The sequence below is a fragment of the Toxoplasma gondii genome, chromosome XII (genome assembly GCF_000006565.2).
Source record: "Toxoplasma gondii ME49 chromosome XII, whole genome shotgun sequence".
NCBI classification, from domain to species: Eukaryota; Apicomplexa; class Conoidasida; order Eucoccidiorida; family Sarcocystidae; genus Toxoplasma; species Toxoplasma gondii.
This window is the reverse complement of record NC_031480.1, coordinates 3434088-3462084: the sequence shown is the minus strand read 5'-3', so window position 1 is coordinate 3462084 and position 27997 is coordinate 3434088. Positions and strand designations below refer to the sequence as shown.

Sequence of the window (27997 nt, the reverse complement as noted above, 5' to 3'; positions counted from 1 at the left end):
GTGCTGTGACGTGTACCATTTCTCTCTGCGAACCCCTCGGGAAAAGGCCTGTCCCGCCGGACAGGAGTTAGAGTTATTTAACTAGCGCTAAAATGTCTGCTTCGGTTTTATTTCTACCTACCACAGCGATCGCTTTCCTCGGATACGTTTGCCACCGGATTCTGGTGAAAGTGCACTTGACGTTACGGTTGTGAAAGACACATAGGACTTGGATCCGGTAAAGAGACGCATTGAAGACCTAAACCAGCAGTCTAACAAAAACGGTAAATTTTAGAGGAAGCTCGAAGTTGCACTCTCGGGGAACAGGCGTGCCACGGCATTGACGGGTTGAAGGACGGTACAAACAATCTCCTGGATTAGTCCAGAGAGTTCCTCTCCGCCGTAAACACAGCGATGTATCGCTGCTTGTATACAAAGGTCTGGCCTTAAGTCTCACGAAGTACAGGCCAAAAACTCTTGAGCGAACGCCGCAAGCACGGCGGCAGAGCTCCGCAAACTGGAAGCTTCCGCTGGCAAAAAAAAGCCGGCGGCTCTATTTTCTTCTGTAGCACTGGCACCCACTTCTCTGCGAAACAGCCCGCGGTCTGTCCGTCGATGCGCCTCAGGCTCTCTCGTTCATTTTGTATCCGCCGTTCTCCCCCCACAGCGAAACGAAGGACAGCCCATAGCTCTACTGTTCGTGTAGTAGTGAGAGTCGCGACATGGGCACCTAGCCACTTGACGATTTTGGTCGAATTTTTGAAAGACAGTAACGCGTCCAAAACCACCACTTCGAAATCTCAGCGATTTGCGGTTCTCTCCCGGTCTACTCTTTCTCCTCTTCTTTTTACCTCATTTGTGTCCTTCCCGTCCGTGTCTCTGCGGTGGACTCCCGCGTCTTTCCGGAAACCAGCTCGGTTCTTGTGAAAAGGTCTTTCTTCGAGCGTCACTCTCCCAGTTCTGTCACACTTCGTACAGCCTGCGAATGTGCTTCTCGCTCGCTCGGCGTCCAGACACTGGACAGCGATTGTGAGTCCGGACGAAATTTACAAGACAACGATAGCAAAAAACGTAGCCGGTCGGGAGACACGCCGCATTTGTGCGGGGCCTGTGACAGAGCGGGCAAATGCGGTCATCCTGAGACCACAAAATACGACATAAACAAAAAGTCTTCTGTCGCGGCACAGCAACTCACGCATCCTCTCTACAGTGCCTAGGCAAACACACACCCTTTTCTGCTCCAATCGCGGGATTTCTGCTCTCCCATGCATGCTGACGTCTACCTTATTCTTTGTCTATGCATACGCATATACACAAGTACATGTATCTGTACGTCTCTATCCATCTACACCTGGATCTCGATCTACATACTCGTCACACATATTTATATGTACATATTCATATTCGCACTGACCTGGGGTAGAGGGACACAGTAGCCGTTCTCTTCTCCGTCATCAGGGAGAGGCGAGAGAGGCGCGGGGATGTCGTCCGGGTCCTTCTCTCCAGTGTATCTGTCTCCACGAGAGGATGCGCCGAGACCAGCGAACGAAAATTCATCTGGCCGACTCGCAGCGGCTGCAGCGGCTTCGTAGTCTCGCCACCACTCGAGTAGGCGCAGCGCGAGGACGAGCGCCGTGAGAGAAAGCTTGGAAACGCGAGCGCCTGTGTTTACAAGGAGCTCGAGACAGCGACCTCTCAGCGCGGCGCGGTGTCTCGACACCGCAGCAGCCGCCTGGGCACCTCCCTGCGGAGCCGCGGAGGTCTGGGGAAAGAGAGGAAAGAAGGGTGAGAACGGCGAGGAGGGAGGGGGAGAACGAATGTAAATGAGACCCAGAATGTGCATGTAGGGTGACCAGTAGGGGAACTTCGTGGCGTCCGCGAGGTAGAGAAGCATGTACACAAAACACACCAAGCTATGTAGACCGCAGGCGGGAGAGTACAGACGCACAAACAGGCGACGGCGGAGACGCCAAAGACGGTGGAGGAAGAAAAGCATCCTTCGCAGCCTGGAGCGCAGAAAGCGCCAGACAGCGTTCAGAGCCCGCGAAAAAAGGGAGACGAAACGGCTGTAAAGAATTCGAGCGCGCTCAGCAGCCACCTGCGACGAAGAGCAAGAAGATGAGATGGAACACGATAGAGGCAAGTGACTCTCTCGGCTATCTCCAGTTCTTTTTCGCTCTTCCTCCTCGCGTCTCTGCTCCTCTGCTTCTTCCTCGTCCTGTAGCGAGTCATCAGAGAAGAACTCGTCCAGAGTCGATGACGCTGGACTGTCGAGGGTACGTACACTCCGCAGGTAGGCGGCGTGGATCTCACGGCGGAGCAGAGGCAAGAGAAGAAAAGCCAGACTCAGTAGGATTTGCCTTCGCCGCAGTCCTAGGCCACCCGCATGCGTCCGCCCGCCTCTCTCCAAACATGCGAGCAACGCCTTGATGACTGCATCCCGTTCCTTCTCTGTTTCCTCAGAAAGCGGCCTGGCAAGCTGCGCGTTGATCTGAGATTTCTCCCCGACCAAGGCGTCTCCGCGGAGCCCGTGAGGGTCTCTTGACACTTCCGAGGCAGGCACAGGAGCGGCCAGCGCGAACGGCAAAGATGCGAGAGAAAGAAAAGATTTATCGAGACGCTGAAGTCCGTAAAAGCGTTCCGCAAACGAGGCAGAAGACGTGACGAGACTCTGCCACTCAACGCCCGCGAGAAAGACGCCGAAGAAAATCTCCCAGTGTCGGAGCATCCACAGACACACTCGACGCGAGGTCACTTGATCTCGAGCATGTTTTAAAAACGCAACTGCGTTACCGAGAAGCCGCTTCTCTCTGTTCCCCCAGCACCGTCCGAGCCAACTGCATGCAACGCTCTCTCCAATACCCGCCACAAACGACGCAGAACCTCTTGCCACTTGACCCTTCTTCCCGCGCTCTGTGCCCTGCTTCTGCTCCCCTCCCTTCTCTCTTCTCTCCCCCTTCTTTCTTCTCCCTGCTTTCTCTCTTCTCTCTCCGGCTCCTGCGTGTCTGCCTGAGCCCCCGTCTCTTTCGTCGTCGCTCTGCCTTCGGACCTCTGCCTGTTGGCCGAGAAGTTCGTCGCTCTCCAGCTGGTCGCGAAGAACGTCGACGCAGTGCTGGAGCGCAGACAGCAGACCTTCCAGAAGCTTCTGCTGCGCCAGGACCTCGAAGAAGGACGGTTGCTGAAGAGACGAGCGAGAGAGAAGCAAGAGAAGAAGCTGCGCAATGCGATGCCGCCCCAACTGCTGAGGCGCCGCAGCACGACGAACCTGCTGAGCTAAGGCAGAAGAAAAAAAAGAGGAAGAAGAAGGGGGAGAGGAAGAAGAGGAGGAAGAAGAGGAAGCAGGAGAAGAGGAAGAAGAAGGCTTTGAAGATGAAGCAGGTAGGAAAGTCGAAGAAGAGAGTGGGAGCGAAGCAGAAGAAGAAGAGATCCGAGACGGCCCCGAAGAGAGACGAGAGGCATCGCCAGGAGGCGTGCCTGGCGTATCCAGTTGAAGAGAAGAAGAAAGGGCGGAAGAAGGCAGCGCAGGAGTGCGATCCGAATGAGGAGGCGGATAAAGCGTCGTTGAAAAAACGGCGCCGGTGTCCTCCATGATGACTCTAGGAGCGGGAAGATCTAGCAGCGGAAAAGGAGCAAGTCTGGAGTGCCCGGGTGCGCTCTGGGAAAGGGCAGGATCTCACCCGTCATTGTTTCCTCCACGCTGCATTGCGTTCTTGGGGAACTGCGCAGCCAAGTCGACCAGAGGATTGAGCACTCCCCTCTCAGGACTCAGTGAAGCGTCGAGTACTGCCCGACCGCGATCGGTGGAAGTCCGGAACCGACGGAGACACTGCTTGAAGCGAGCCTGTTTCCCTGCATCCGGAATCTGCTCTATGTGCGTCTTTTTCCTTCGCAGCGTCTCCCTGGAGACACCTGGCGAAACTCAAGCCGCGGAGAGACACTTGAGAAATCTCGTGGCTTCCTCGAAACCTGGTCGGCGTCGCAGAAGAAAGAGAAGATACCCCATTATCCGTCGAGGGAAGGATGAAGAAGAAAGAGAGGAAAGTAGGGATAAGAAGAGATAAAAAGGACAGAAGACGGAGAGAGAGAGTGACGGAGTCGAAGCCGCGATCCCAGAGGCGCCTCTTCTTCTCACGCGAAGTACGGGAGAGACTTCAGAAAAGCAACGAGTTGGCTGACGAAGATCGGCTGCGTGACGGGGAGACTGGGTTGGTAGCCGGGCGCCTTGACGACGAATTCAACAAAAAATGCCACGTATATGTGGTGCAGACTGTCTCGGAGCGTAGGTACATCCGGCGAAGTGAGGCAGACGAACTTGTAGCCTGCGACGAACGGCAAAGACGAACAAACGAGTCAAAAACGAACGGGAGAAGAGAGAGACGGAACGAGAGAGAGAAAGAGAAAGAGAGATGGAAAGGGAGACTGTAGAAAGGAGTGTCGAAGGAGAGACACAGTCTAACGAGCGACGTGAAGGGGCTCTGTGTCTCTCAGGGATCTCCAAAGTACATCTTAAATATTTGGTCTATTCACTTGGCAGCTCCTTTCCCCAGAGAAAGCCTGCAAATGTCCTGTCTGTCCCAGAGATGACTCCTCCCAGTACGACGGTACTGATCAGACTAGCATCTGACTACGACTGTTCTCTCCGAGTTCACTCCAGTGGCTCCAGATGTCCATACATTACGCCTAGAACGCAATCGATGCGGAGCGTTCGCACCACACGAACAGAGAGAGAAGAGAAACGAAGAACTGCAGGCCCGAGAGTGCATGCAACAGAGAAACATTCGAGAAGAGACGCGCCAGGAAGCCCCAACCAGAATCACGATGAAGGGTCACGCCGCCAACGGATCACTTTTCTTGTTTCGCTGCCTCCTTTTCAGTCGACTATTGAACGACAGGCGCTACGCCGCAGACGCTCTGTTCTGGGGTGCCTCAGTTCCCCGCGGAAGCGTCCATCCGCGCATTCCGTCTCACCTGTGGGAGTTTCTAGGCAGTGGAGTTTGTACGCCGGAGTCGTGAACGCGTGGAAAGGCCCTCCAATCGAGGTGCAGGGTCTCCGCTGCTGCAGCTGACTCGCGGCGCTCCCGGGGCCGGCTGGAGTGACACTCGAGGCTTGGGGCGCGGGCTGCTGGGGCTGCGGACCAATTTGCTCGCAGAACTTCTTCATGGAGAAGAGAAGGCCACTCAGAAGTTTCTCCGAGTGCTGCTGCTGGCGCCCGTCGCGTCCAGACGCCTTCGGGGCGCCACGCCGCTCTTCCTGGCCCCGGTTCAGAGGCGCAGGTGTAGATACACCCGGTTGAGCACCTCCGGCAGGAAGTCCGTCGGAAGATCCGCCGAGGCGAGAGAGGACCGGACTCGCTGCCGAGCCGGGAGCAGTTGGCAGAAAGAGAGTCGCGCCGGCCCCGGGTGTACAGACACTCGAGGCGTCGCCCGCGGCAGCCCCGTCCGGAGCCTCCTCGCGCGAAGACAGGAGAACGGAATAGATGCACTGGTGACGGTGGAAGATGTAGAAGGAAAAAATCATCGTGGACGTGGAAACAAGAAAGCGGAGTTCTCAAAAAGTCAGCAGAGGAAGCAGGCCGATATCGGTGTACACACAGTCCGCAACGAGGGGGCCGTGGCAGTATGTCAGGCGAGAGGAGGAGAGGAAAGGGAAGGACTCGGACTGCTATCGCGAAGGAAAGAACAGTACAGATACACAGATGTGAGAGGAGAGCAGGGAGGCGGCTGAGAGATCGAGTAACGCTAAGCGAAGGAGGGAAGCCAAAGATTGTTTAGACATGTGTTTTTCTGTAGTTTTTTTAGGCTCTGTACACGAAAGGTAGTACGAGCTATGGAGAAAGGTCACTACTTTGCGGTCGGGACGGAAACGACGGCAAGAGGGCGAAACACACGGCGACTGAAGGCATGAAGGAGGTCGAGAAACATATTGAGTTTCAATATTTACGGCTTTTTTTTGTTTGTGTAGTAAACGCGCGAAGAAAAGATGCACGAAAAGAAAACCTCATAGTGCAGACGGCTGTTGAGCAGACAGCGCCTTGACGAGGCCGCGAGACCGAGCCTCCGCCTGGGCGAAAGAAATGGCTGCTCGGCCCAAAGAGACTCGCATTTTTTTCCACTTTATATCTCACCTTTTCGGGAAATCTCCACTTTCTTGCACGGATCCGTTGACACTTTTCACGCGTTTCCAGCTGCACTCGAACCTGGCTTTTGGCTGGTGTCTCCTGCGATTTTTCTTTCCTTTTGGCCAGCGCAGAATGCATAAAGGGCAGCGATATTTATGTATGTGGGCAGCGTTTCAAGAAAATCTTTTCTGAACGTATGCAGCTGCCCGTTGGTCATTGGAGAGTGCTGAAAGCAAGTTTGTTTCTCCGTGTATGCGTTCATCTCGCAAACCCCCGAGGAAACATTTTCTCTTGGGCCGGAGAGTGGCGCATGTGTGTCGCTGAGCTCCGCTGGGGACATTTTTGGGCGTTTTTCTCCCTTTTTCGACTGTTTTCGCGACTTCTTCCTCTCTGTCGCTTCTCCTCCGTTCTGTTGATCATTTTTTCACCTGCGAACACTTTCCATCCGCCTTCTCGCGGTGTATGTACACCCCGTAGGGTGGGGATCACCTGGTTAGCGCCCCAATTCCGTGCCTTTCCCCAGGTCCTTGAACACGAACTTCCCACCTGTGCAGGATGAGTTTTTCTTACTTCCAGCGGGGAGGCTGCCCTGGGGTGTGCATGCACGTCAGCTGGGATTAGCCGCACTTCTCTGTTGGGATGCGCAAAATGCACCAAGCAGACTTCTGTCCCGCCGCACTTAGGCACCCGGCCGTCCCTCAGACTCGTCTCGCTCCCGAAAGAACTTCCGTTCCTCACTTCTCTTCAGCTGCAAATTTGAGAGCCTCAGCGAAAGAGACCGATCCCGACGATTGCCAGCCCCACATCCGGGTGTCTAGACACCCGAGACGAACTCGCGAGTATTCCGCGGGCGCGAACCCTGCGTCCGCGTTTCCTTGCCCCCTCGAGGGAATTCCACGCTCTACTTCGCCTCACAGCGTAGAAGCGTCTGCCTGCCCCCCGTTTCCGCCTCGCAGCCACTTTGTGCTTCACAACCAACCAACAGAAGACGTTTTCGCTTCCTCTATCGAGAGAACGCTGTTCAACTTCCTCCGCTTCGTGGTGTCCTTTGCAGTCCCACCAGAAGTTCTCCTCCAGGCTACGTCAGCGCCTCGCGTCGCTTTCTCTTCTGCCTCTTCGTCGTCAACAGCTGGCTACGCTCCAGTTCCTGCGAGAGGGGCTTCCCCATACAATGGCGACGCCTCTCACTCACAGCATCCGGAACGCCGGCCTGCAGGTGTACAGACACCTCACGCTGTCTGCGCTTCCCTGGAGGTCTCCTCTGCCGACTCACGCCGCGAGGTCTGGCGACGAGAGGACCTCCCACGAGGGCAGCAACTCTGTCTCTTCTCCTCTTCGCTCTCGCCATACTTGTCTCTGGTGCGACGCAAGATGGCGGCCGTCTCCGAGTGGCTCGCTTCTGTCTTCTCCCCCGCGAGAGGCCTCTCTCCGAGAGCTCCAGATGCACTCGGCGGAGGTCCGGATACACGGGAGAGAAGCGGGAGAGAACTTTGTTTCGCGCGTGCCGGCCGAGAGTGCCGGCGAAGGGCCGCTGGCAGCTTGCAGGAAGGGATCCTGTAGGGATGCGGCGGGGGACGAGTTGGAGGGTGGCACAGGGGAGAAAGGGACTTTTTGGGTTGGCAAGGAGGAGAGTGTGGGGACGTCAACGCTGTTGGGGTTTTGCGAACTGGAAAGGGACGCTCGGGCTCGAATCCGCGTCTTGAGACAGCCTCATTCTTCCCTCTCTGCGACTCTCTGTGCGTCATCCGCGTCGGTTTCTCGCAACTCGGATGCGCCAGCTGAAGTTCCGTGGTCACGCGTGGATTCGGAGAAATGTCTTCTCTCTTCTTCCCTGTCTTCTTCAGCCCTGGGGAGCGGCGAGGCTCGCTTCTTTCTAGCCCCTTCGCTGTCTCCTTTCTTCTCAGTTCGAGACGGAGGAGGGCCAGTCAGAGCAGAGGGATTGAAGCAGCAAGAAATGGTTCAAAAACAGGCTCTTATGGGTGTCCAGACAGTGGAAGGAGAGGGGACGCGTAAGGGAGAAGAAAAAGAAGGCTTGCGGCGTCAAGGGAAGGTGAAGGGAGATGCTCTCACAGACATGCTTTTCGAGAGTGAGCACGCTCCAAAGGTGGAGATGGAGGTAAGAGCACTGTCAGAGTGGCTACGGAAGGAGACAGAGATATTTCCTTGGGCAAAGCTTTCCTTTCTGCAGCTGCTGTGTATCCCACAGTTTCGGGTCACCGGAAGAACTGCGAGGGCTTCTGTACCTACAGGAGTGCAAAACTCGTTACCCGTGTGCCTGTTGTACCTAGGGAAATAGTGCTTCTGTCGAGTGTATGTACACCGTAGAAAGCGCGTCGCTGTCTTGTGCCGCAATTCCGGGTTCCTACAAACGGCGGAAGCTCGTTGGCACTGAAGTTGTTACGTGCAGAGGTTCTCCGTACAAATATTCTTACCAATGGAAACGCGTTTTTGTGTTTGCTTATGTTTCTCTGCAGTGTATGAACAAGAAAAATCGATTGGCTCTTCGCAAGAGGAGAAGGCGAATGGGCGAACGCGTCAGTCTGCGATACAGATGATCGCAGCGTCCCCTGTTGCATCTGCTACCTTTCCAGCGTCGTGTTTGTGCTTAGCCATGCTCTTTTTGCTGCATTTTTGTGCGTATGTTGATGCAGGAGGACGGGGGTGTACACTCCGATGGAAACTGGAGTGAATTGCCCAGTGTCTTCATGAGCAGAGAAAAGCGATTTCTTCTACAGTGAACAGTCATTTTTTCTCGATTGGAGTCTCTGTCGTTTCGTCACGCAAGAGTCCACGCTGTCTAGACACAGCTGTCTCACAAGGCAGGGAAGCCGGGAAGAGTGCAGGAAGAAAGGGGCAACGAGAGTGACAAGAAGAGACAAACGAACTGTAGCTACTGGTTCATTTTTCGGCCTTTGGCTTGGGTAACACAGTTGGATGTCGCAAGAATTTCAGTACGAGTGGGCACAGACATACCGACTTCCATGCAAGCATATACACAAGTGTATGCGTAGATTCGTATATTTCATATGTGAACCTCTTTATGCATATGCATATGTATATATATATATATATATGCCGGATTTTGCCGCTTCATTCTTATTCTTCCTGTCCGATTGTTTGGCGGTGCCGCTGAGGAGAGTTTTCCTTCGTGGGCGCTGTAGTTACTCCGGCGTCTGCGGGAGTGATGCACTTGGTGTGTCTGTTCCGTCGTTTGCTAACTAGGCTTCCCCACCGGGCTGTCGGGCCGCTGTTGTGGTAGCGTCCGGTGTCTTTTTTACCACTTTTGAGTCGGGCAGACTTGGCGGTTTGAAGAAGCGGGGGGAGTTAAGCGTTGGTCCGACGCAACCTAGACGGAAACATTTGTGTCTTTAAATAGTAGCAAGAGTTTCGAGCACGTAGGTAGCTGTGGCTGTCGTGCGGCTTTCTGGCTCTGCGCAGTAGTTTCCCTTTGCCCAAGGAAGGCGATGTAAAATCTTCGGGGGTGGAAACAAAAACCTGCTTGACTCCTCAGTTTAAGCAGCACTCGCGAACTTGCGATGGACAAATTCACCTTGGATGGTTGTATATTGGCGGCTAAGTGTCCGACACGCGAAGTTTACGTTTTTCCACGAAACCCATTTGGAAGAAGAGGCTTGATAGGAGCTACCGTGTAGTTTATCGGGAGTAGAGTCAGCGTATTTAACGGATTGTCCACCCACTGGTTCAGCATCACCTACCTTGTTTCGACTTCGTACCGAGTGTGCTAATATAATTCGGACATGAATAAGCCGCAGTGGACACGAAACAGACGTCCATCCTGAGAGGATATGCCCCCTCTGGTGGGATAGCCCTTTTCCGAAAAAGCCGGGAAGAAAAACAGCAAGAGAGCGCGATACTGCCACTTTAGTTAGTTCAATGTCCTAAACCACCAACAGGTCAACGCGCGATTCACCGGGACATACTCTAAAAAGCGGCGCACCAGGTCCCTGGTTTTATCAGCAGACGACGGAGAGCAAAGTGCAGTGGCCAGGGCAAAGAAAGCCACGGTGAGAGCGAAGCTAGAGCAAGTAGATGTAACACTGAGTCGGAGATCCAAGCTGTAGTTTCAGAAGTGTAACTCTACACACTCAGTCCGGAAGAAGAGAAAGTATGGCGTCGATCGCCGGGAATTCCCGCTGTGTATATCATTGACAAGCACTGAACTGTGTACAGTCTTTATAAGTTTAGAAGACGCCTTCTGTGTACACACGGATGTTGCCGTGCACCAGAACATCGTCTCGCCCCGGACGGATGTGCGAGTCGCATCGGTCATTGTCAGACAATTCTTCGAATTTCCTCGAGTTGCGTGCCGACACCTTGAGCCAGAATGATGGAGACCACGGCGCACGATAGCGCAATGATGACGTGGATGGAAATGAGAGTGGCTGTGGCATAATAAAAGAGGTAGGCTTTCCAGTCGGAGCAGGCGTAGTTCATCTCAGTCTCACTATCCTGATCCGTCATGCTCGCCGACGACTCTACCAGGAGAACAATGCCCCAACCAGCCGCCAACATGTCGGCAATAGCCAAAGCCATCGTTATCAGGCTTGCGCTTGCCCACTCTCTTTCGGTTCCCCAGCTCTGGCAGTAGAGCAGACTGAAATAAATCGTCATCGCGAACGCCACAACTGGAAAGAGAAGCGGGCATAAAAGAAAGGATGCAGCACACAAACGCCAACAGACGTTCAAAAGAAACCGGGAAAGTGCTCGACGCAAGCACACATTTTTCCCAGAAGAGACTTCTACACTAAAGAGACCACCTCGATGTGCTGCTCTACAGTTGGAGGAAAACAAAAGTGTTGCGGTTAACCTCAAAGCTTTGTGACGCATTTGCCCTGTCTAGCGGAAGCCCCGAAAGCCAAAGTGGTTATGTGCTTCACATGAGCATAGAAGAAACATCCAAATCGCATCTTGCCGCCTAACCCCTGCATACAACGCGATAGCGGCAGATGCATGGTTTACGCTTCCAGAGTAAGTAACAAGAAAATCCGAACTGACGCAAAAAAACGTTCCTGTGGGCCAGGTAACTGCCAAACCCCCAAGAGTTTGTGTGCATGATAGAAGGGGCCTGACAACCATTTGGACGGCCAAATGGTACGCGACGCCTGAGCAGAGTCAATGGGAAATTTGGCACGATCTCCCCGGAAGACTGTCCATTCTCCTACACTTCCGCGGCTTTAGCCAGAAAGTGTCTACCACAAGAACCGAGTCTCAACTGAGCAGCAGCGACAGAAGGATGAACCTCGTAAAACAGAGTTCCCGCCTAAAATGCTTACCAGAGCACGCCGCGCAGTAGTTGACGTTCAACAGCAGATCTGGACAGAACAAGTCACCAACGGAGGGGAAGACGAAGGTGATGGACGCGGCGAAGAACAAGAGAATATGCAGCATGATCAGCGCCTTGACCCACTTGCCGACAGGGTTCAAAATCAACGGGGCTGGCCCGCCTCCCGTGGGCTTGGAGCATATGTACTTAATCATCATCATTTTGGCGACAAACTACAAAGGGGAAGGCACAGGCATCCGCCCGAAGAGAGCTCTGAAACGCTGGGAATATTCCCGGCGAATCGCCAGAGCGCCCCGAACTACAAAAGAGCGAGCGAGCACGTCGAAGAGCCTGGCTGTGTGTACAGCTCCTTCCGCCGTTACCTGCACCTTCGTTTCTGCGCGTGCCGGGCAGAAGCCGCTTGTCGTTCGACATGCCCGAAGATTATAGATTTGATTGGATTCGGGCGCAAACGCGTGGGCCAGGAAACGGCAGGTCCCTGGCAGTGGCGGTGATTCGACCTGGCTTCATGGTTCCCTGCTTAAACCTGCTCAAAGCTCTAAGCAGTCTTACTGGCGAAGACGAATACAGAAATGAATGAATCGTACACGCGAACCAGAAAGATAAGATGGTCGACACCGCTTTGTTGCTAAGATAAAGCGACCTCGCGCCCCCGTCAATCACACCCGCCTCCATTCCAATCGGGGACACCCCTCTAGCAAGTCCAGAGTACCGGGGTCTTCAACCTTAAAACACTGGGTGGTTCTCACAATGAACGCTGCAGAAAGGGGCAACACGCAGTGACACTAGGAGTTCATAACACTGTTCACGGGAACTGTATTCGGATGCTTTCACGGAATCGTCTTTCGTACCGTCGACCACCTCTACAACTACCGGGCATGCAGGCATGACAAAAAGCGCACACTCGACACTGCCGATTCAGCATGGCGGTCAGATGCCAAGAACTCAATTGCGGAACGCATGCATGACTTTTTTGTGGCACGAAAGTCGCGTTTTTTCTCAGAAGCGACGCTTACCTGGTCTCAACTGTCAGAATGCCCGATGAGTCTGTTGACACTTCCCCTAGCAATCGCTGTCCCGGACGTAGTTACACAGCCACCCTTTTTTGTATGCAGTTGAAGGCAGCGACAGTACAACGCAGTTCATCTTCTGGTTAAAACAAAGCATCCATGCAACCACGAAGCTGTTGCTGGCACCCATTAGGTCTGCACAAAAAGTCCATACGGCGTGTTTTTTCCACTCGCGTCACAGGCCGCCAGGTGACCCGTTGATACACCCGCCGAAACTCGGGGGAACGGTACCGGCATATTCGTGGAGTGCCTGTCTTTCAGGAACTGGCGCTCACACTTGGCACAGCCGATGTGTTGATCTTGAGGAGTCGTTTTATCGACGTTTTGGGGTCATAGCAACAGCTTAAAACCAGGCAATGAAACTTGCACTGATCAGCGGTTGAAGCCAAACTGGTATGGGGGGGAGCACGGCATAGTGAAAAACTGAGGCCCTGCTGCCTTGAGCCTCTGCACATTCATCCAGATTCTACAGAAACACTCAAACACGAACTGGCGCAAAAGTTGGCTGACCAACAGTTATCGCACGCATTTTCCCAAAGTCAGAAGCGGTTTGCAAATCAGGCGACCAGTATCACCCCCAGCGAAAGCTCGATTTCTGTTCTGGAGCCTTGCCACGGACTGCCCCTTCGAGTGCCACCGGGTCCGCAGGGCACGCTTGACGTGTTCATGTGGTTTTACCTATACATATCGCTCTTCATTTTCCCTGTCCACTTAGAGGTACTCCCTTTTGTGTCACGCTGTGCGCGTTATGTTATTTGTAACGGTGCTTGTGTAGAGAGAAGTCGCCCTGTGATAACGTGAGGGATGGGCTCGAAGAGGACTCGAACAGAAACATTACAAGTAACAGAACGGCTGGCTGCGTGGATCTACGCGGTACAGATACCAGTGTTATCGCTACAGCCTGCACGGGATGAACAGCTTCAAAGCTACGGAGCGAGTGACCACCTCAAGCGGGACGGATAATGAAAACAGCTCCGACCCGGAGAGCTAAGACAAAGGCGGAAAGTCCTGGAATGTCGTTACACGGAAACAGAGAGATTCAAGCGACCGTTGTCACAAAAAGCTGCAAACTGTATCTTTGCCAAGTGTTATCTGGCTTTTTTTTATTCACCGTTCCCGCAGAGGAAACTCAGCCGCCGTTGAAGATGGGCGGCGACGTCCTGTTTCTCGTGTAGATGCTGAGGCTAGCCGTAGTTTCTAGGAAGCGGACCAACCTGATAATCGATAGTAGTTGCGTTTACGGAACGAAATGTGCCCGAGGAAGCCCCTTTTACCTTTTGGCCAAAGGCTGTTGCAGAATTACAGCCAATGTGCTGAAATGAATAGCGCTTTAGGACAGTACGGTCTCTAGAAGTACCCAGAATCGACGGAGCGGACCTGTTGAGCAAGAACCTTTAGTGGTTAAGGTATGTTGAAACGATCCCTTGTGTTTGATAGATACTGCGTGATGCCTGGCAGTTAGAAACGCGAGAAACATCCCATAGCAGTGGGAAGCTTCCACCAGCTGCGCCACGTTAATAGGCAGGTGTCGGACTGTCACGACGCTGTTCTCGTGAGGGACCGAGCACATTACCTTTTCAAGCATCCTTTACAACCGTGGTTCGAGTTCAAGGTGTGAAAAGTGTCCTTGCAACAGCGCCGTTATCAAGATTCCGTGTTTCCTCTTTCTAACGAATTTTCCCCGACCCTTGGCAAGAGCTGATGCGGAAGCTGCCGCCACGAAACCGAGGACTACTGGGTTATAGCTTGAACATCTTTGTTTACCGGCTCCAGGTAGCCCCATCTCTCCCATGTTTACAGATAGAGCACGAGCAAATCAAGCAACCACGGTTTCACATCCAGAAATCTGTTTCGTGTCTCAAGTGGTGGAGGCTGAGGAGGTTTTCAGCGTATCTGCGTATGACGTTGCTCCGTATATGACCAGTGGGCGGTGCACTGGGATGACACACCGGTATTCCCCACTAGCGTTATGGAGATGCTGCGCTTCCGACGTGAGAGGACAAGCAACAAACTCGATGCGTCCCTGCATCGATCTCATCGACAACCAACCAAGCTTCCTCGTGTGCATTTGTGCCCAGGGACAAACATAACGGTGCATGATACGCGCTGTGGAACACCGCGATCTGCGCTATAGAGTTCCCCTCATTTACACACAGCGGGAAGCGCTATATGTGCACTGGCGAGTTATCGCTGCCATGTAGTGGGGACAATACCGGTGGCGCGAACTTGCAGAGGAAAGCCATAAAAGCTTGAAGGAAAGGATCAACTCTTCATGGCTACCGTAACTCTTTGAGTCCACACATCCACCTGCAGCACAGACAGAGCCCGGAGCCACAAAGTGCTCCACCGAACAGACCTCATTCAGTAAGCGATCGAAGGACATTTACACTGGGTAATCAAAAACACCGCCGCAGTACGTATTCGAACCAAAATAACGGCTATCTCAGGTTTACTGCAGGGACTTCTCCACGGTATCTCGCGACTGTCGGATGCAAACCAGCGAAAGAACCAGTGAACAGCGGAGCAACTGAAGTTTCAGCTGTTGCTCAAATTCATGAGGGAAAGAAATCAAGCTGAGACATCCTCCTTCTTGTGTTTCTGTCACCAAGAGAATGGATGAGCATCGAGGAACAGCCCCCTCTGGTGGTCGTAGATGCCTGTCCACTGCATGCACGGACAAATTCATTTTCATGCAGACGGGAAAATGACTTTCAGTGGAGGCTCTGCGCTGAATTATCAACACGAGCTGTCGGTCAACAGTTCCTACGGCACTTTTGCTTTTTCTAGCGAGTCTCGAGTTCCTGCGTTTGTTGCTTCTCGTCCGACTTTGTACCACTTCAGGAACTCCCGTCCTGCGCTGTAGAATCGCAGTGCATGTGTGGCCTGTCCAAAACCCATTTGTAGCAGCCGTGCGACCCGCTTGCCTCAGGTTTCTCTGTGCGTCTGTCAAGGAGGAAGTGATTTCACGTGCCGTATCCTGAATATTTTCTTCGCATACAGCTGCGTCGTGCGACTCTGGCCTCTGCATTGTCTGTCCTTGCTGTGAGGCGCCAGGAACGATCGCTCGGACGGCATTGCCTTCGGCACAATCTCGAAGGGGAATTGCTTGCGGAAGCACCCAGGAAGACGGAAGTTCTTGCAGTATGCGATTGGCAGGAGGCGGGTAACGCATTGAAGAAAAAACCACCAGGGGTCGCGTTTTCAGCGGTTCTGCGCCGAACTCGGATTGGCCAACTCATTCGAAAGGTCGCGACTTTCTTTTGAGCCTGCCGTGAAAGCGAAAGGCAGCCTGTCCAGTTGAATCGCAGAAAACCGCAGTGACAGAGAGAAGCTGTCACTCCGACTGTGGCAAGCCTTTTATTTCAACCGACAGGGACCCTATCAACTTGCCCAGTCTTGAGCGGAATCTGTCGATTTTTTGTTCCTTCAAACTGGCCTCCAGACTTCAAAACAACGCGAGAGCGCATATGAAGGACAGTCTTTTTGGTGGAACCACCATCTGCTTTCCATCCCGTCACACCATACCATTCGCTTTCTGAGGAACTGATCTATTTCACGATGAGCGCAGCTGCCCCCAAAGCGACGTCGGCCCCGGCAACGAGTGGCGTTGTCAGCGGAGGTCCGAGCTACTTGCCTCTCGCCCTGGTGGACAAGTGTATCGGAAGTCGGATGTGGATTATCATGAAAGGTGACAAGGAGTTAGCCGGGACCCTCCGAGGTTTCGATGACTTCGTCAACATGGTACGTCTGTATTGCTTCTTTTCCAACTTTCACGCGGTGTTTTCCACCGCCTAACTTGTGGCACAATTCTCGACACCCATTCTGTGAAGCCGCGGTGTAGAAACAGCCGGAGTACGAACGCCTTTCAATAACTGTTCCGCATTTCAGATGTCACTGTTGCGGCGGTTTCTTTTTAGACCGGCTGCCTGAAGAGTTGCTTTTTTCACTGCTCTTCGGATCGGAGAAGCCTTTACGCGAATCGAAGTGCAGTCGCCGTTGTCAGCATGCCGTCTGCGGCCGCAGCAAACCTGATAACGGCCGCCCAATCGTGCTGGCTATGATGTCGAGAGAGTGTGTGTCGCTGTCGTGTCTGTTCAGGTGTTGGACGACGTCACTGAGTACACATTCACTCCAACGGGTGTGAAGAAAACCAAGCTGCAAAGCATTCTTCTGAACGGCAACAGCATCACAATGCTCGTTCCGGGCGGTGATCCCGAAGAGGCACAGCAAGCAGAGTCTGTGGCCGAGACAGGTGAAGCAAAAACCTCGGAGTAGGACGCGAGAGCTGCAGTCGAGTGTGCGGCATGTCGCCTTGTTTGGTGTTCTTTTAATATCCTGTTTCTTTTCTCTCGATTCTCTGACGTTGATTTTCCGGCGAAAACGCACGTCGGAATAACCACTCTCTTCTATTCAGTTTCTCGTCTGGCTTCAGGAACTTTGTCGGGTGGTTGGAACTTTGTCCCGCGATCTTCACCGGAAATACTTTTGGACGGTTCTAGCGGCAAGCCTCGTCGTCCGTACAAGACGGTTGGCACTAGCAGCGGCAATATCGTGATTGGGCCGTATCATGTTCTTAGTACATACATGTAGTAGATCCCGGCTCTGTGTGCACCTTTTAACGAGTTAGTACCCTGGAAGTACACGCAGATGAAAGGAGCAAACGGCGTCGCACTGTAGTGACTAATGTAAATGCAGTTCTTTATTGGGAACTGGCGGAAGTGCTTGCAGTAACTCCCCCAATATCACCACGGTTCTCAGATAGTAACGCATTCTCGTCACTTTCTCAGATGTTCAGATTTTCTAGGCACTTCAGGGTGTGCCTCGTGTTAGGCATTACCTTTAGAAAAAAAGAGCTCTCCGAGCAAATTCGCGAATCTGTCGGACTGCAGAGCCGTCTACGCCTAATATGCATTCGGCCTGTTCTATGATAATGATGGCACTTTTGAAGTCGCAGGCGTGCCGAGCAGTTTCCTTTCACGTAGCCCGTGAAAAACATATAATTACTACCGAAACACGCTAAACAATTTGATTTGAGACAGAGCTACCCCTGCTCTAGGAGCTCCCATTAGGCACGAACTTCAGGAGAGTAAATAGTAGCGAAGTATTGACCCTGACATGTGGCTGAACAGAGGAACCGCATCAAGAAGGCGTTTCTGTAAACACTTCTCCAGCTCTTTTTGTGCACTGGAATGTCTGTCTGCGACTCTCTGACTAAAAAGGAGAATTCTTTTCAGACAGACTCGCCACGTGCAGCAAAACGGGTGGTCATCTTTGAGGCAGATCGGGAATATGTCCTAACAGCTTTACCCGAAAAGTACCCAGGAATTTTCTACGTCTTGCCAGTCCCTGTTTTTGAGCTCAACGCCTAGACAGCCTGTCTGTTTCGTCCACTACTACATGCTTCTCTTTCGCTGCCGCTAAAATCAACATCGAAAACTCTGGTTGTGGCACTAGTATTCTTAATCAGACTGTCTAGGGTGTTTGCATGTTGTACCCTCAAAGAGGAACGAAATTTCACGCAGGGCTCCGAGGTGCTCTTCCTTCAGCCTCAGCACCTGATCGAGATGGTTTTTGTTACGAACAAAAGCTCGTAGTTTTTCTTTTTAAAAACACTGGGAGCATGCGTCCAATTGGCGACGAACGACGCTTGACACACGGCGGAAGACTTTTTTCAACCAAACAAAGGTGACGACCGAAACATCAGCTGTGGCTGAAAAAAACACTGTTCTGCATCCACAACCTCTTGTGTTTTCTCTTCACACAAAGAATGGCTCTTTTTGTTTCAACTGTGGTCCTGATCCTACTTTACTTTCAGCGCCACGTCCCGTAACAGTGATAACCGCAAGTGACCGCGTAAAAACCGGTAGCACACTCGCTTTTTATCCCTTTTTCCTGCTTCACTCTGTATGTTTTCTCGAGAGCAGAAACCTCACACTACCACGCCTGGAGAACTGGAGGCCACCTGCTAGCCTTGAATAAGAGAACGTACCACAAAAGCCTAGGCTGTTTTCGGGTTTCCTGTTGTCTCAACGGCGTTTGTCGTTCTGCATCCCGAATAAACGCGGCCAAACAGGCGAAGTTCCAGAGAAAGAACCGTGTGGCGGCAAAAGAAATAAAATTCACTGGTTTGTTTTTCTGTCTACGCGTCTCCAGGCGCTTTCTTCTGTTCTCCTTCGGGACCTGCCTTCGGACGCGCGCGACCGCGCGGAGTCGCGGGAACCTTTGTCTTGTCTGAAAGGAGAGGAAGCAGGGAAGGAGAGGAATACATAACCAAGCATGGAACGCATTGGACGCCACCACCACCAAAAAAGCTTAGGACAGGAGAACTCCCTTCATCGACCTGGTCGTTGCCTGTCCAGCTGCCGTGCCTGTCACTCTTTCTGTTTTCTCCAATTAGGAAAACCGAAATGGCTCACTTTTTTCGACCTCGACAGCTACGTATCCTGATTGCAGGATTGTCTCGCTCCAGCGCTTCCCCCTCCCTGTCTGTGTATATTTCTCCCACTCCGACTCCTCTCGATTTTCTCTGGCGACACCTTCTCTGTCCTGCTCTATCCTTCCTCTCCACATCGTCTTCTGTCGCTTACGTATAGTATGCGAATCATTCTCCCAGTCATGAACACTTGAAATCCAATATAACTACCACCGCTCCGTCGCCCCTCTGCCGTTACAGTGCTTCTTCCTTTTTCTCAAAGCAGCTCTCGAGGTGTCCGTTTTTCTAGCCGGCTTTTCGGTCTTCTTCCGGAGTTTTTGCTTACTTTTGGCTAGCAACCCCTGGAAAAAGTTCTGCAGAGAGGCCGACTCTGCTCCGCCGCCGCCAGTCGAGATCGTCGAACTGCTCGTCGGCAGGGTGCTCGGCTTTGTCACAAGAGTGGAAGAGAGCAGCCGCGGAACCTCCGCCCGCGTCCGAATTTTCTCCACGCCGCCTTCTGCGCCTGGACCGGACACAAACGTCTTTGTAGGCTGCAACTCGGCGCGCGAAGATTTGATTGACGGCTGAATTGAAATCGTAAGACGTTGCGACCCTGCCTGCAAACTACGACGGCCTGACTCCGTCCTCTGGAAACAGAAACACACCGCGAACGCGGAGCGAATGCACCACCACTAGCCTTTAGATAATCAACAGTCAAACTTGAGAGGAACGCGTAGCCTCAGAGGTATTCTTAAGCGGTTCCCTCCGTCAGCTTCGAGGTGCAAACCCAAACAGCATCAGGCACAGACGTGGCGCGAATGTCCGCTGTCTGGCGGGGTGTACAGATACCGCGGGACCCCGAGCACTCTCTGGACTGGCGCATGACGCGTCATCACATATATGCTGGCATATATATATATATATATATATATATACAGGCATATATATATATACATATATATATATATATATCACTGTGGAGACTTTCAGGCATGTAATGTTACGTCGCCTGTGATCTTAGCTAGTCGCTTGATTCTCACTCCTAAGGCTCCCGACGCATTCGGAATGGCGCTGAGGAGAGGCACGCGCCGTTCGCCCATCGGTTTTGCGGCGACCGCCGCGGCTGGGAACTGCTCCTCCATTTGCCGCAGAAACTCCTGCATCGTCTGGATAGGCACTGTCGTGTTCGCTTGGTCGTCGAGCTGCTTGAAGGTGAAAGGTGTACAGAGACCAGCGAAAAAAACATGGAAGACAGGACGACGGACAGGCGAGCACCGACGTTACGGATACGAAACACACAGGGACCCAGACGGGGAGAGGGGAGAGCGCGGAAAACACAAAAGAGACGAGAAGCAGAGAAGCAAGAAAGCACTACCGGGATGATGGAGAAGGGGACGGGTGACAGCAGACGAACCGAGAGGAAGAGAAAACAGTAAAGAACAGTGGCAGCGAGACAGAAAACCAAAGGCGGCAAACGAGGGAGAACACGAAAGGACGACCAGAGCGGGAGGCGGGGAACGAAGAAGTAACAGCAGAGAAGAAAGTGAGAAGGCAGGGCAAAATATCAGGCGCCGAAACGCGGGTCTATCACTCAGGAGACACGACGGCAAGGACGCGCCAGGAAAAACGAAATTGGGAATGCGAACAAGACGCACAGGAGATGCCACCCTGACGCTTACCTTCTTCGACTCTATGTGTCTCGTAATCCACGCCTCAAACGGTTTCTGTACGCCCAGCACGCAAAATGGTCTCACGACGAAAATAAATCATCGACATACATCCAAAAACAAATGTGTTCGCTCGAAAACCTCGTGAAATTGTGACAAGAAAAAAGAGGAACCGATTAACAACGATAAGCCTAATGGTCGCCTGTTCTGGACATTCCCGCGATGAACTAACACGCAAAACCAAGCGGCCAAGAGAGATACGCGAATCAAAGAATGAACTTTCGCCCCTGTCGTCTTCCCTGTATATACCCTCGTCTGGTGTGACTGTTATTCGTCGTTTTTTCAAGATTTTCCTCGCTTCCTTGTCCGTTCTATTTCTGCCGCATTCGCTTCTCATCACTCGTTTCCGTACCTCAAAGCTCCCTGCCACTGTTTGCTGCACAGCCTTTCTGAAAATCCACACATCAAACGAAGGAAACAGAACCCGTTCAATGCGACAAGAACAATAGCACAAGGACATGTTCTCGGCTGCTACTTTGAGAGTGACTCGCGCTGGCTCTGCGCCACGCCTGAGAGAGCAGAAAACAGAAGAATACATTGTCTGATACACAGTTCCCCGACAACGACCGGACGAGACCGACGAAGCTGGAGAGAGAGAGCACTTTCTACAAAGAAAACCTACTCGACGTCCTCAGCAGTGTCGCATCCGGAAGGCATGAAGAAAGACTCGACGTCTTCTGTTGCTGGCAACTCCCTGCGGAGGAAGCAAACGGACACACCAATGAAAATAAATCAAAGCAGGACAGAAAACCAACGCGAGAAACTCTCCAGACTGCGGCATGCACCAAATAATCCGGGTATAATTCACGTGTCAATTCAGATAGTCATAAACATACATATATGCATACCAATATACAGGCAGTTAAATATGCATATACATATATATATATATATATACGTTTATCGCCGATCACCGTTTTTTGTCTCGCTTTGATTGTCTAGCTGATCGGATGCCCAATACAGAGAGAGCAGACTCGGCCTCCGTTGATGGATTCAGAGGCGTTTGACAGGACTGGAGAGCCGCTCACGAAGAGAGCGAGGGGGAATCTAGGAGAGTCCATACACGTGGAAGTCCAGCTGGTAAGTGGGAAGAACGAAACCGTTGCGAAAGAAACGTCGACGTTCCTCACTTGAAAAAGCAGTTGCAGAGACGATGCATCAAGTAGCGATAGAGCAACAGGATGTTCCTTGGGCTGAAAACACAAACACAAGAAGAGCAAACGTTGTTCCCGGGCGAAACTCGACCTTCTTATGCAGCGTGTTGTCGAGATCACACTGCAAAGAACTTGGCGTCATTAAACAAAGACAAGCTCTCAACCGTGAGCCGTTTCTAAACCCAGAAGAATCCCGACACACCGGAAATTCGTCTTTCCGCTCTGTTTACGTTTTCCCTCTAGCGACAACTCCTCTGTACAGCTGTGAACGAGGGTAACTGACGGAGGAGAACGTCGGCCCCCACATCGCACAGTTTCACCGTCTACGGCAGCCTCTCTCCACCGCCATGGCCGACAAACAAGGCGCGTGAGGACGAAGCATTTTCCGAACACAGATTCCTCGTTTTCGTCTCTTGGTTCGATGCTCTTCCTCTTTGTTTCCTGCAACTGCTCGGGTGAACCTAACGGGGGGGGGGGGGGGGAAGAACGCCCTCGCTGCTTGTTTCCATCGCACATCTGAATCGCGAGTTCTGCGGCGTTAAACGGCTTCAACGCAAAGTCGGTGGTGTGCCTCCCTTTTGCCATCCCTTTTAAGCCTAGAATGCCTCAGATTCGAGCCTCGAACTCCGAAGGAAACACTCTATGGAGTAGAAGCAAAGGCAAATCAAAGCCTGTCTCCGGACGCGCGAACATCACTTCGGAGCGCCCAGGTGTCGGGTTCTGCTCAAATCTTCGCAGTTTCTCTCCTGTCCTGGGCCGCAAACTGGCGAGATCCCCACGGGTGTCTCTCCTTACTTTCTCTCGTCGCGGCAACTGCATGCAACGATCGCAGCGTTGAATTTAAGGCACTCTCGGCGAAGGTAAGCCATCATGATGTCGATTTGCCCCAAGTTTTGCCGGCTGTTTAACTGCTGGTAGGCGTCGGATCGCGTGACTGCGACGACGACCGGCGCCGGAATCGGAATCTCCATGTCTGACGAAGCCTCTGTCGCTTTCTCTGCCTCCAACGTCTTCACCAGCTTGAAACAAAGAGTCAAGAAGTACAAAGCGAAACGGCACACTGTAGGATGCGGAGAACACTCGCTGTTCAAGTGGAAAACCCACCGCAGGAAGGCTTTTTCAGAAACGGACGTCCAAGCGCCCACACAAGATTCCCTGAACTCCCACTTGGACTGTACGTCCAGAGAAACCTTTTTACTGCTGGCTCCTGAGAATCTGAAATTCACCAGCTCTCAGGTGTCTTAAGCGGCACAGCGAGCGGCGGTGTACAGCCACCATGCCGCAGAGACAAGAAAACTGAGACGGGTTCACCGGTCCAACACGCAGAGGGGAGACGGCCTTGATTCGAGGACTCAACTGGACTGCAGACGATGTTGTTCTGCACACAGTTCGAGGGATGAAGGTCCCAAAAGTCCTAAGCAGGCACGAACGAAAAGAAGAAACGCACAAGAGCGTCTCCTGCGCGATCGAAAAAATCTTTTTTTTTCGCATCTTCGCTGCGTCGTTCGCAGGAACCGCGCCTTGCTGTCAAGACAACGAGAGGCAACGAGGCTTTGAAAACTTCTTGTGTTGAAAAAAAGTTCTCACCTCTTCGCCAGCAGTCGAAGCACAACTGCCGAAATTCTGGAGATCCAGCAACGCCGTCACCGCTCGCGTGACTCCGCTGCTCATCGCATGCCGACGATACGTCGCCAGGTATCTCTGCACTGAAAAAAAAGCACAGCGTGCATGCACACAAGAATTTTCTTTCTCCTTGTTAGTTCTCTTCGACTTCCTCCTTCTCGTAGTTCCGCAGCCCTCTCTCTCAGTTCGACGTCCCCGTTGACTCCTTTACCTCTCTCGCCTTCTGTTTCTCAAACCTTTTCACTTCCTCTCTCGGGTCCTCTCTTGCTGTATCTTCCGCTCTTGTTGCTCTGTCTCTTTCGCTGTGCTTCTATCGTCCCTCGACGTTTTCCGCCGTTCTCTGTCTCTGTCTTCCTCTCCTTGTCGGTCCTCTTCCCTTCCGCTATCGTGTTTTCTTCTCTGGTGACTCCCTCCTTCTTCCGGCTCTTTCCTCCTTTACTCGTCTTCTTGGCCTCCTCGTCTGCTTCTTCTTCTCTCTTCTTCCTCTTTCCTCCCTTATCCGCTTTCCTGCCTGCAGCCTTTCTTTCACCTCTCTCTCCGTCTCGCTCGTCTCTCCCTACTTTTGTCTCGAAGTCGATCTTGCGTCTCGACGTCTTGCTTCGCTAACAGAGTGTTGCAGATGTTTTCCGCCGCTCGGAACCACTTGGTCACTTCGTCCAAGGCGCACCAGGCCTGCCGCATATCCAGACAAATCAAAAAGCAGAGATTCGGCAACGCCGAGGAGGGCAGCAGCTCCGCCAGTCGACCTCTGAAAAAAAAGGAAAAAAGCGAACTTCCATCGCAGAAAACACCCAGGAAAGCGAACCCGACGGACGCACGCGCCAAACGCGAGTCTCTCATCTGCTCAACAACGCGATTTGCCCGTCGATCGCCACTTGAAAAGTTCAGCACCGATAAAAAGCAACGCAGATCCGCAAACAAACATCTGTGCATACCTCTATAACAGTGGCAACAGTTGCCGGAAAACACACACTACAACTTTTGGACTGCGCTTCCAGATATTGAAGCTTTCTTTACCTGGTATACATATGCATATTCATATATTTAGATACATACTACTTGTCGATGTAAATATATATATATATATGTATATGTATATGCATGCATATGTATATATATGTATCTGTATCTGTATATATATATATATATATGCATATGTATATGTGCATGTGTATATAGAAATAAGATGTGTAAATGTATGTGGGGATATGCGGACGTGCCGGGCGTTTAGAGATGGAGTTGGAGGCGAGGATAAAGACGCGCCAACCGAGAGAAACGAGGCACCCAGAGAAGAGCTCGTCAGAGCGCATGCGCTCCGGAAATTCACAAGAGAAGGTCCGACGCGACATGCGTTTGATTTGAGCTCTTTGCGAAAAAGGAAACAGTCGGAGACACGAAACTGGAACTCCAAGCACTCGTGAGAAGAGCAACTTTGCGGTTGCAGCGCCAGAGGGTGGAAGGCAGACTTTTTAAGGTTTTTCTTTCTTACGCGAGTTCGGGATGCTGGAGAATGTACACGCTTGCGAAAGAGTGGGCGTCGACAGTCGATACGTCTTCCTCTTCTTCAAGACATCTTTGTCCGACGTACGCAAAGTCCAGCAAAGAGACGCCTCCCGTATTTGTGTACGTTTCGGTCGAAGACAGAGGTTTGACGCTTCCCAACACTTGAAGCTGTCGCAACAGCGTGCTTTTGCCAACGTCGTAAGATCCTGAAAGAAGAGAGAAAACGAACGAGAACGGCGAAAGAGCGGTGTATACGCATCCTCACAGGAAAGCGAAGTCTTCAGCTGGGTACGCAGAAAAGTCTGAAAACGCAGAAACTTTCAGGAAGAAAGGACTCTCAGTTGCCTCCATCAAGGGCCCCCCACAATTGCTGTCAGCCAACGATGCGTAGTAGAGAGAAACAGAAACCGTGACTTGAGGTGTGCTTGCGCGATTCGCATCGAGAAGCTTGGTCGCGTGCACATTTCCACTTCACCAAGCGTTTCTTCTTCTCTGTTTCGGGCTAATTTCCCGTCTTAGCTTCTTCTCTTGTGGCTTTTTCCCTGCTATTTTCACCCGAGTTTCGCGGTTTTTGTCGTTCTGTGTCCTCTTGCTCGCTTCACCTTTCCTCCGCTGTGCTTGCTCAACACTCCTTCCCTTGCGTCCGTTCTTCTCTTCTACGCAGTGTCTCGTTCCGCCCAGCTTGGCCTCTTTTGCGAACCTAGCATGACGAGGTAGGAGTCTCGCTGTTCGACTTTCGTCGTTTTCGCGTCGTTCAGAACTTGCTGCCACAGACTTCCTTTGACGTTTGCGGCGCTCAGAGGAGCGGCCTTGGGCGTTGGCGGCGTATCTCTTCTGTCGAATCCCTTCTCATCCTTTCCTCTCGCAGGCACTGCGCCTGAGTTGCGAGCAGGAGCGCTCTTGGCAGACACCGGCTTCGCGAAAGACGTCCCTCGCTTCGGAGAAGGCAGATTGCCAGAACCGTCGGTGTCTCCCTTCTCTTGCGCTGCCGCAGCGGTTTTGAACGCAGCAGAGAGCCCCCGCTGTGGCGAAGGCGACGCGGACTTCTCCTCGGGAGCAAGTGGGGAGGCTGGTTTCTCACTGGCCTCTCGTGGAGACGAGGGGACAGGCTTCTCCTCGTCCAGGGGAGAGGGCTGAACGTCGCCTTGGCTTGCTGCTTTCTCCAGAGCGACAGGTGCCTCGTTCGGATCCGCAGTTTGTCCCTCCTGCGTCGGATTTCCTTCGGAGGCTTCTGCGTCTGCCGCAGCGGGAGTGGGGTCGTTCTCACTCATTGTGGAGGAGAGGAAACGGCCTTGCAGGAGACGAAGGGACTTCTGCACCTGAGAGGAGACGTGGAGGGAACAGGAAGGCGGAGAGAGAGAGACAAGGAGCCGGCAAAGCCAGCGTTCAAACGGGTGGAAAATAAGTGAGAAACGGGAGAAAGGCAAGGCCTCAATGTCTCGGGCTGCGACGGCTGTCCCCGACCTTCACACAGTTTTGCGGTCCAGCGTCTAGAAATGTAAGTCGATTGAAGTATACACACCAAGTTCGAGGAAAGGAACTGGAGAGGGGTCGTCTGTCAACTGCTGTTGCCACATGCGATTAGCAGCGCGAGGAAAAAACTGATGAGGAAGGCTTCGCTGAAGTCGCGTACGACTCGGGAAGACGCGGCGTTTGACTTCTTGGGGCTGTGCCGTGAAAGGTACCTGCGCCAAGGAACATACTAAGTTGCAGGTTCTGCAAGCGTGTAGGAGAACTGCGAATTGCGCCTCGGCGATGTGTTTCCTCAGGAACAGACAAAAGGACAAGCGAGAAACGAGAGAAGGCGACGGGGCCTGCTTCTGCGGAATTCTCTCCAGCAGGAACGGAAAAAACGAAGAAACGTCGGAGAGGGCGCGGCTTCTTTCTCCCAGTCCTTGCCGCGAGAAAAAGAAACAAAAGGGTTAGTGGAAAACGACAGTCGCTGCGCTTTTCTGGCGCTTTCCCCAACTCCAAAGCACGGGAAAAGCCGAGGGCTGCTTTCCCTCGCAACGCACAGGCTGTGTCTGCCAGGTGTTCGAGGAGATTCACGACAAAGTTGGCATCAGCGGTCGCGAACGAAAGAGAAAAACCACAAGGAAACACGCACGAGAAGAGAGATTAATCCAGAAATCCCTTTACTTGACGAAATAACGCAAGCCCTCTCTTCAGCGCGAGAAAACGCTTCTCGAGCGGCCGGTAGCTGCGCTGGAAAAAGAGGGGAGGCTCTGGCGGCTGAGAGACGTCAGAGCAGTTTTTCGGGCGTTCCTTCCAAGAATGAAGCTTTTTCCCCCACACTTTAGCCCGATGTTCGCAGTGCAAATCAACGGAAAAGACGGGCATTAGACTGATGTTAACGGATAAGACGAAGTGGTGTCTCAGTTTCTCTGAAGGAGGGTTCGCCGGCCAACAGCTAGCCGGTCTTCACGTTCTTCACTGTTCTTGTGGTATCCCTTCACGTACCAGTCTCGAAGAAACAGAGGATTTCCAAGGACGTACTCGTGAGTGTCAACGCAAGAGAAAGCCGGAAAAGAATCTTTTTTCCAGAGAAGCGCAGCCCTAGAGTCTCTATACCGTTAGAGAGGCAGTTTTTCGTCCACCCTAAACCCGCAGCTCTCCTAGATTTGTGCTGTTCTGTCTCCCTCTGCACCTCCCTCTTGTTGACAGATTGACTGATACATGAGGAATTCACAACGACCAACTTACATCAAAACGCACATTCTGCCCAGTGAGCCGAGACGGCAGGGGACCCGCAATGAGATATAAGAGACAACCAAGTTCTTTACGGTTCTGCTGTGCACCCGCCCTCGACGGGACTCTCTCCCATGCACCACTTCGAAACACGAAAAGACCCGAAAGCTGTGCAGAGAAATCGAAAGCGTGGAACATCCACTCCAGTGCTTCGCGGAAAGGCCAATGTCTTGCGCTCGATCTGAGAGATGGCAATCGCGTGAGAAGGGAACAGTGTACACTTGAGGAAACGCGCAGTGCGAGAGAGCAAGGGGCCTTCGTTCTCTGGAAACCAGAGTGCCTCCTCTTCATGACGAGCGAACAAAGAACGCCGAGAAATGAGGACCTCTTGGAATAAAAGAAGACGCGTCCCCATCT

The 27997-nt window shown here is 52.5% G+C and overlaps 7 protein-coding genes across 7 annotated transcripts; 2 read left to right on the top strand and 5 right to left on the bottom strand.

Moving 5' to 3' along the window:
- Nucleotides 1-30: 30 nt before the first annotated feature.
- TGME49_247652 (hypothetical protein) lies at nucleotides 31-3855 on the bottom strand. Its single transcript, XM_018780833.1, has 2 exons — nucleotides 1394-3855; nucleotides 31-1116 (listed from the first exon to the last, which is right to left on the bottom strand). The coding sequence occupies exons 1-2, from the start codon at nucleotides 3566-3568 to the stop codon at nucleotides 943-945; spliced, it is 2349 nt and encodes a 782-aa protein (XP_018634971.1). The 5' UTR covers nucleotides 3569-3855; the 3' UTR covers nucleotides 31-942.
- A 49-nt stretch (nucleotides 3856-3904) lies between these two features.
- TGME49_247648 (Sybindin family protein) lies at nucleotides 3905-5932 on the bottom strand. Its single transcript, XM_018780832.1, has 2 exons — nucleotides 4948-5932; nucleotides 3905-4298 (listed from the first exon to the last, which is right to left on the bottom strand). Exons 1-2 carry the CDS (start codon nucleotides 5495-5497, stop codon nucleotides 4108-4110), a joined length of 741 nt encoding a protein of 246 aa, XP_018634969.1. The 5' UTR covers nucleotides 5498-5932; the 3' UTR covers nucleotides 3905-4107.
- Nucleotides 5635-9887, top strand: TGME49_247640 (hypothetical protein). The gene is made up of 2 exons (XM_018780831.1): nucleotides 5635-8214; nucleotides 8573-9887. The coding sequence occupies exons 1-2, from the start codon at nucleotides 7270-7272 to the stop codon at nucleotides 8651-8653; spliced, it is 1026 nt and encodes a 341-aa protein (XP_018634970.1). The 5' UTR covers nucleotides 5635-7269; the 3' UTR covers nucleotides 8654-9887.
- On the bottom strand, nucleotides 9178-12380 carry TGME49_247630 (membrane protein, putative). The gene is made up of 2 exons (XM_018780830.1): nucleotides 11393-12380; nucleotides 9178-10744 (listed from the first exon to the last, which is right to left on the bottom strand). Exons 1-2 carry the CDS (start codon nucleotides 11601-11603, stop codon nucleotides 10392-10394), a joined length of 564 nt encoding a protein of 187 aa, XP_018634968.1. The 5' UTR covers nucleotides 11604-12380; the 3' UTR covers nucleotides 9178-10391.
- Nucleotides 12381-14729: 2349 nt separating this feature from the next.
- TGME49_247620 (hypothetical protein) lies at nucleotides 14730-16002 on the bottom strand. Its single transcript, XM_002367088.2, has one exon. It carries the CDS (start codon nucleotides 15643-15645, stop codon nucleotides 14923-14925), a length of 723 nt encoding a protein of 240 aa, XP_002367129.1. The 5' UTR covers nucleotides 15646-16002; the 3' UTR covers nucleotides 14730-14922.
- TGME49_247610 (small nuclear ribonucleoprotein E, putative) lies at nucleotides 15162-16969 on the top strand. Its single transcript, XM_002367087.2, has 2 exons — nucleotides 15162-16214; nucleotides 16572-16969. The coding sequence occupies exons 1-2, from the start codon at nucleotides 16032-16034 to the stop codon at nucleotides 16746-16748; spliced, it is 360 nt and encodes a 119-aa protein (XP_002367128.1). The 5' UTR covers nucleotides 15162-16031; the 3' UTR covers nucleotides 16749-16969.
- Nucleotides 16970-18020: 1051 nt separating this feature from the next.
- TGME49_247600 (hypothetical protein) lies at nucleotides 18021-27158 on the bottom strand. Its single transcript, XM_018780829.1, has 12 exons — nucleotides 25593-27158; nucleotides 24879-25098; nucleotides 23950-24137; nucleotides 23354-23472; nucleotides 22562-22785; nucleotides 21743-21805; nucleotides 21235-21306; nucleotides 20965-21001; nucleotides 20565-20609; nucleotides 19926-20087; nucleotides 19232-19532; nucleotides 18021-18704 (listed from the first exon to the last, which is right to left on the bottom strand). Exons 1-12 carry the CDS (start codon nucleotides 26161-26163, stop codon nucleotides 18613-18615), a joined length of 2094 nt encoding a protein of 697 aa, XP_018634967.1. The 5' UTR covers nucleotides 26164-27158; the 3' UTR covers nucleotides 18021-18612.
- Nucleotides 27159-27997: the final 839 nt, after the last annotated feature.